Source organism: Nicotiana tabacum, mitochondrion (assembly GCF_000715075.1).
Source record: "Nicotiana tabacum mitochondrion, complete genome".
NCBI classification, from domain to species: domain Eukaryota; kingdom Viridiplantae; phylum Streptophyta; class Magnoliopsida; order Solanales; family Solanaceae; genus Nicotiana; species Nicotiana tabacum.
The window spans coordinates 57190-65000 of record NC_006581.1 but is presented as its reverse complement, the minus strand read 5'-3'; the positions used below and the strand labels follow the sequence as shown (position 1 = coordinate 65000).

Sequence of the window (7811 nt, the reverse complement as noted above, 5' to 3'; positions counted from 1 at the left end):
GTTCTCAGTCCTCTTTCGCCGAGATGCCCTTTAAAAAGATTTTTTCCCGCATCGGAACAAGACCCACTATACTAGATTTAGCCAATTCGGGTGCGGATGGGGATTCCCCAATAGATTCTACAGATTCGGATTTGGATGCCCCTGCGCATAAACATATGGATAGGGATGCCGATTCAGATGCGGCTAGAAAGGCTCGTTTGAGTGATTCATAAACCCTAGTCGGGATAAACAAGCAAGGGTTTCATCCTCTACTTATGGGAATGCTACTTCGAGAAATGCTGCTTCAGGATAAACTAGATATGTTGCGAGAGAAACTGGATATTTTCCTATGGCTTGGACCCTTTCACTCGAGAACTCAAAGGGGGGAAAGAATTCTTCAACATAGTCACAAGAAGGTGGTCTACGACCATTAGATCCCTAGAAAGAGGAGCAACTAAGAAGAGAGGGGTATAAAAGAATGAAAGGAATGTCTTCGATCTGGCTCTTGTTCCCTGTAGGTTTCTAGCACGCTAGGCTAGCTAAGAAAGGTATTCTATCTTTCTCTTTTTGTTGTTCGGCTCGATAGAATTGTTTAGAATCCTCTCCTAGCTTCCTCTTTCCATAGATATGCAGACTATAAAACGTCGATCAGAGAGCAGGGTTGTTCTAAGATATAGAAGTAGTTAAGGGCTTGACTAAGTAGTAGATATGGGATTGAGGGGCGCAGGAGTAGGGTTTACGAAAAGAAGGCTCCGGGTTGTACTCTAGAGGTAATGCTATACTCCATTCTTCCTCCCGGCTTCCTTTCTATTCTCACTCTCATCCGACTGATGAATGCAATTGGAGTAGAATCGCTTTCCCTTACTAGGTTTAGGAATCCGTAATTCTTCAAGAAGACGAGATTAACCCGGATCAAAAGAAAGCTTCTTATCGAGAGACAGATTACAGGAGAAAGCCCTATATCAGATGGCTTTCACTGCCCTTAGAGAAGAAGAGAAGAAAAGCCCTAGAGTAAGGGAAGGGAAGCCTCACAATAAGAGAGACTTTCTATCTTGCCTAGGCTATTCGATAGCGGACATAGTGGATTAGTTAGTAATGCCTAAGGTAACCCATTCAAAAAGTAAGGGCGCCCCATACCTACTCCCTCAGTAAAGAAGAAGACATCTATCTAATACCATTCTTATCTTTCTTATCTTGATCTAACGGCCGGGGAAGACCCATAAAGAAAGAAAGAGAGAACTCAAAGAGCAACTGCAACCTAAGAGCGGATAATAGCAGCGGATATATCGCTTTCTGTTTCCGCTCTATCTGCCAAGGGGAAATCCCGGTAAAGGGAACCCCGACCCCGAGAAGACCGTACTCATGTGCAACTAATTCAATAGGACCGGTTATGAACCCAAGAGCGGATAGGAGTACTCATACTCAAGGACCGGAAGCTCTCACAGCGTCAAGGCAAAGAATAACTCCTATTGGAAGAAGAGCGTTTACGATCAGAGCTAAAAGAGTGGGAGGGAATGAAATAGCAATAGCCGCTACTTCTGTCTGCGGCTATCTTCTCCTATTGATTAAGCCCTTCAAAGGCATTTTTTTTCTTTCTTCTTTCTAAAGGCAAGGCTAAGCCATCCGCCCTTCATTGCAGGGTAAAAGGGGAGACGGTTCCCAAGGGGTGGCTAGTTCGAGTAAGAGAGACAGATACAGATAAGGTCCTTTTTTCTGAGAGACCCGCTCTTGACTTTAATCATACCCACTAGTAAGCGCAGTGGATGCTCCTTCATACAGGGCACAGAGAGGCAAGTGATGGGCACTACTCATCATAAGAAAGCAGTCATGCAGATAGAAAGAGTAAAACAATGACTCTGACTAAGTAAAGAGATGAGGTTTTTTTTTCTCATCTATTTTCCATACCACAGCTCTAGACTTGTGCCCCTATTCAAACTATCTTTCAATCATACCACCCTTGTGGGTTGTTCGCAATTCACATTAAAGACCCTTTCCAAAGGTTGAGTACCTTGGCTCGGGTAGGTGGTGCTGGGTTCCGTGTCCTTGGCAGGCTCGACCATCGGAGATCCGTTCATTACGAACGTTTTTTCTCGATGTGGACCAAGCTCCGACTTCCTTTTTAGCTTTGGCTCGGAAGAGGTCGGCCTTTGAGCCCGTATTGGAAGGGGATCTTGGTTTTTTTTATTATAAAAGAAACCCCAGGAGTTACGTCTTATTCCCGAGGAGATGTTTGATCTCCCTAGTCTAGGGACTTCTTGTAAGGGCCCCTTATTTATGGAATGGGTAATGTGTTAAAGGATAGCTTAGGTACTGCAGTTGGTTTGGAATTAGACTACCTTAATATCAGACATCAAAGACAACACAGAATCCAAGTCCAAGACTTGAGTGATAATGCTAGAGAACGTATCCTTCTTGGCAAGGCAAACAACCTTTGCCAAGGTTCCGAAGGAAAGATAGATCTGAACTAACACAATCACTATAATCATCCCTCTTGTATGTATATAAGTTTTTCGATGAAAAGAGGGGATTATGATACCCTAGGAGCGTGTCAGAAAGATGGGTACGCGAAGTGAGTAATGGTTAAATTCTCCGCCACAAGCCCTCTGAAGCGAGGATGCACACTGCTTTAAATAGAAAGCGCAATGCAACATCCCCGAACGTCGGGCCGTCCTCATTACCGTAAGAGCAAACAGGTAAGCTCCAATACATAACTCCTTAGTACGTCAGCGGCTATCAAGATCGCTTTGTTAAGCAGTGACCTTAATAACCGAGAGTCTTCTAAAACTCTCTGCCACAAACTAAAGAATTGAATTACCTTGCGCCGGTATCATTTCGCTTGAGCCGGGAACTCCTGTTTACCTTGAGACAGGTATTCCTTCTTATAGATATCACCGAAAAAGCGGAAGACTAAGAAGACTTTGTCTCGCCCACGCCCAGGAAAGAAAAGATCAGATCAGCAACGGCTTTCGAGTAGAGGATTTTTTTTCTTTTCATTATTCCCTCGGAGTTGAGTTATAGTTAGCAGATGGGATCTAATTCATTAGAGGAAGGGATGGTGATTAACTGATAGAACCTCTTCTCTTCTTTCAAATCGCATCTCTCAAGTGAGAAGAAAAGGCCCCCCACGGAGCGGTGGGAAAGCAAGGGCGTAGCAGGAAGAAGAAGTATGAAAGCAGCAAATCTTTCCTCCTCTGATGAGGCTTAGTTCAGCTAGCCCTAGACAGATCACATCTCATTAGAAAGGCAGGTATTTTCATTTTTATTTAGGATCTTTCTTATTTACCTTTAAGGCATCCTATTCCCCGTTTTGACTTTCTTTTGGAATCGTCTTCTTTTAAATAAGATCTTCTCCCTTGTTCTTCCCTCTTCCTATGATGAAGACCTGCTAAGTGATTTCCGAAAGCTCCCACTATGACTAAAAAGCTCCCAATAGGCCACGTAGCAGCTTAAGCTTATATTATAATAAAGTAAGTAGGAAGGAGCGAAAGCTACTCGACCAGACGGGAGAGGCGACCAAAGGAAGCTGGTTCACCTTCTCTCCTCCGTTACAACATAGGTCGTTCCAATCCCGGATGAAAATATTCCTAAACTGAAGTCAAGGAGGAAAGTTCCATCGTGTCCTTCAAAGATCGATCTGATAATTGCGTATATAAGGTTTTACCTAACTAGCCCTAAAGGTAACTTAAAATCCTCAAGCTCTTCTAGATACGTTTTCTCGGGATTTTTGCTTTCATTAGAGTGGTATCAGAGCTCTATTCTGAAGATTACATATAGAATAGTTCCTCTTACGATTAGTCGTAATTATTTATTTAATAGTTAGATTGGAATTTACCCTGATGAAATCCCTTGTGGGCTTACGAAAAGAAAGATATCCTTAAAGAAAGCATTACACATGAAGAAGAGTAGGCTTGCTTCTTTCAAGGCCACTCTACTGAATTCCTGACAGCAAACGAGCGGAATACTTGACCCAGGAAATACCCCGAGAAAGAGGGATCTCCGAGATCCACGGGAGATATGTCTTTTGTAGGTGCTGAAAAGGTGTAGTTAATTCACTACAAATAGACTGAACACCGTAGTAGGAGCTACATCTCTCAAAGATCGACTCGAAGGTAGCCATACTTATCTTACGATATAAGTGGACTACCCGCGATATCGAAAACCATGAGAGATAAAGCAGAACCGGTCAGCCTTTGCATCACGACGTCGAATCATCTTTCGATGAAACGACGGTATGATGCGAGGAAGCCCCGTCCGCGTCAATGATACAGCGGGTGATAACTCTTTGACTCCAGGGATGGCCCCATCTCGGCTGTGGATCTAATCAGCTCCATCTGACCGCCAGCCTCCACAGTGAAGCTTCCGGCTACAGCTTCCACTGCAGGACAGGAGTTGAAGTGAGTGCTTCAGGTGGATAAGCTTCGGCGCTCTCAACCTGGTTTGGATCGTTTGACTATGGCTCCGCGTTCTTTACAATCATAAGCTCGATCACGAGGGTCCAAATCAGGGTCTCCATCTCGCCTTATTTATTAACTAAGTTCGGGAAAAGAAAAATTTGCATAAGTTATAGGTATAGCTCAGGAGATGAGATTGGATCCGCATCATCTGGAACTAAAGAAGCTTCGGGGTCTTGATTTCCATTCTATTCTTCATATGGAATTAGAACCGGGCAACCCCATGATCGTGATTTGATCATCATTAGGTGGTGAGAAAGCACGCCTTATGACGAAGGGGGAGCATTACGCCCGATCAAGACAGCAGTCTGCCCTCTAATAGAGGGTGCTATGGAAGAAATTAGGCACTGAACTGAGGTTTAGTAGTGCTTATCACTCAGGACGGCCAGACTCCAGTCGTCGGTTTACTGGAAGACTTGCTGAAGAGCTTAGTGCAAGGGAGACCGAGCAAGGGGGATAAGTTCTTCCAACTGCTGAGTTTGCCTATAAAAAGGATGTGAATCGGCCTATGTTAAGTAAGGGGGGAAGTAAGCATTCGAAGTGGTGTATGGTAAGAGGACTAACAATAAGGGGGAAGCGCAGCGATCAAAGCTTTGGTTTAGGGTCCACTTGGTTTAAACGAAAGAAGAGATCTTTCTAGCGATTCAGTTCCTAGAGGGTTCCAAACCTAGCCTTCCAATATGAGAGCGAGACAAGCAAGCCTGAATCCATCCAATGAAGGAAGTGACGCTTGCTACGATCAATATCCGAACAAGACCTTGACTTTGAATCTAGATTATGGGTGGGACCCCCTCTCCCGCGCGATTTGATCTTTCTCCCATTTGCCGAGTCGAGCTATCACCCCGATTGGAATAGATATACACAGCCCCTCTACCCCCTACTCTAGTCAGCTTTCTATCTCTTTCTCCAACCTTCGATGATCCTCCTGCAGGCAAATCATCGAAGTCAAGAAGAAGTGATGGGCCTGATCTTCCGATATCGATATCTGATCCCTAAGCTGAGCTCCAAAGTTTGGATTTCTTCCTAAAGCTAAAGTAAGGGCAAGGCCCCGGTCGGTTCTCCCTTTCTTTCCTGGTTATCTGTTCTCTAGTCGTATAATCATACCATTCTGCCATACTATTTTCATAATTCATTCCACGTGGAAAATCGTCTAGCTAGGGAACTCTTCATCAGACGATTTCTCATATGATTATTTTCGTGAATTCGACGTAGAAGAAGTTCGCCTTGCCTCCCTTTATTAAGTACTGGGCTAAGGGCGGACCCCTAACCTAAGAGTTCTGGTTATGACCAGCCGAAAACAGGCCCTCTAGATGCCTTATAACCGTCCTTTTAGCCTATTCCCGCTTATGCGTACTTCATGGCTGATAGGCCTACAGACGCTTGACGCCCCGGAATAGCCTTGCTTTCGCGTTCCCCCTCCTTCCTTAGATCAGGTTAGCACTTATGCTGCTTCACGCAACTATATTCAATCAATTGAGTAGAGAGGGCAATTGAATCAGTCGTCATCCTTCGCTCTTGTGCTAAAGGCTCTCTTACCACAGGTCGCCATTCCATCCTTTTTCGAAAGGGTAGATGCTTTTCTCCTCGATTCATCGAGATTTCAAGTTGACATCTCGAACATAATCCTGTTGTTGGTAATGGCCTTGGCGAATGACTTGCCACGCTTTCTGGGCTTGACTCTTGTGGGATGTGCTCAGCCGCCTCCAACTCTTTCTGTGGGTCAGACAACTTCCTTAGGTCAGCAGACATCATATTGATCTCTACTGCTCCCGCAAACGGTGATGTCTCGATTCCCATTGGTCGGTCTGCTATCCGGAACAAACCTTTGTCCAAGTAATCTTGAATCAGATTCCTGAAATTTACACAATTATTTGTAGAGTGAGTCCATTTCTCGTGCCATTTACAATAATGTTTTCCTTTTCTTTCTTCTTCTTTAGGTATCTTATGTCCAGGCAGACAGGTCAAAAGCTGTTGATAACCTGGCGGCTGCTTCAGAGCTTCAGATGCCAACCAGTCGGCCGCGATCTTACCTTCTCTCTTCTCTATGAGTATGCTTACAAAAGCACTGCCAATCCCTTTGAACAAGATTCCAGCAAGCTTGGATCAGTTGTGCTTGAGGGTGATTAGAGGAAATCAAATGAATCACAGCATGCAAACAATATTCAAAATCAGTTTCAAGAATGACCTGCTTGTAACCCAAATCCCATGCCAACATAAGGCCACGGTAGATGGCCCAGAATTCAGCCACATTCTTGGTTGTACAATCCAAATTCTCAAAGAAAGCAGACACCCATCCGCATTATTCATTTTAACAAAAAAGACTGTAAGGGGAAACCATCTAACAAAAATATTCGTATATTCTCGCTCATCCACGGGTTTTTCCCAAGCCAAAACCTACTCCTAACAAGTTGCTGGATCGAAGTAGTACATTATACATCTGCCCGCCAGCAGCGGAGGGGGTTCGATTCCCGTTATACGCGATGTGGCGAAAAAGACTGATTCAACAAGATATGCCTGCATGTCGAGAGTTCGCTCCCTCTCTCTCAGCTAAGGAAAGAGATAGACAATTCATGTACTTCGCTATTTCCTGCGGATCTATCGTATCGTTACTTCTCTCTGATTGTGATTTCCCATGTGCCGTACTATACCGCTAAGGAAAACAAACAAGAACCAGGCTAGGCTACTCCTCTTCCCCTTTCTGAATCAACTTGTCCTTGCGCTTACCACTTCTTAAAACTTGCGAGCGAGTGTCGATCGCTCCATTGCCTGGGCAAGATCTGACGACTCCTGCCCAAAGATGGCGGGTTACGAATTCAGATTAGCTACTGCCAAAGAGGCCAGGAACGAGCTTCCGCTTTATCTAAAGAAAAAACCTCTTCCTTTCTCTCTTCCTGATCAGCGGATTCAGAGTGATCAGGTGAAGCCCCCCTTCTCGTTGGACGTGACAGTCAGTTACAGTGGGTAAACTAACGAAGGGAAGAATTTGATTTAATCACAGAATTGAATCGGGTCTCATCCCTTCGATTCCTCGCTGCATACTTCAATGAGAAAGGAAAAGAGCTTTGTTGCGTGCTTCTTCGGGTGTGGTTGCAAGATCTCGCTTTCAGTTCGAAAATGTGTACGTAGCTTCCTTGTACAATAGCTCTCTCTCTCTCTGAGAGAGTGATCGGGAAGCATTCGCCCCTCCGTATCTGACCCTGACCCACGCTCTAGCGCTCTTTCGTCGTCCAAGTCGCATACCTCCTAAACAGTCTATTTGGTTTTTAAACGCGATCTATTTAACTGATTAACTGTGAACTACGTGGGACTTGATTCTTTTTTTGCTGAAAAGAGAAGGTACGTAGGCAGCTCTCCTAAAAAAGAGTGAAGTTCCGCCCGCCT

The 7811-nt window shown here is 44.6% G+C and overlaps 2 protein-coding genes across 2 annotated transcripts, besides 1 other annotated feature; one reads left to right on the top strand and one right to left on the bottom strand.

The window, feature by feature from the left end:
• Positions 1-7811: part of a repeat region (repeat 1) that runs on past both edges of the window.
• Positions 5865-6227, bottom strand: orf120 (hypothetical protein). Its single transcript has one exon. The coding sequence runs from the start codon at positions 6225-6227 to the stop codon at positions 5865-5867; it is 363 nt and encodes a 120-aa protein (YP_173373.1).
• Positions 6475-6834, top strand: orf119a (hypothetical protein). Its single transcript has one exon. It carries the CDS (start codon positions 6475-6477, stop codon positions 6832-6834), a length of 360 nt encoding a protein of 119 aa, YP_173372.1.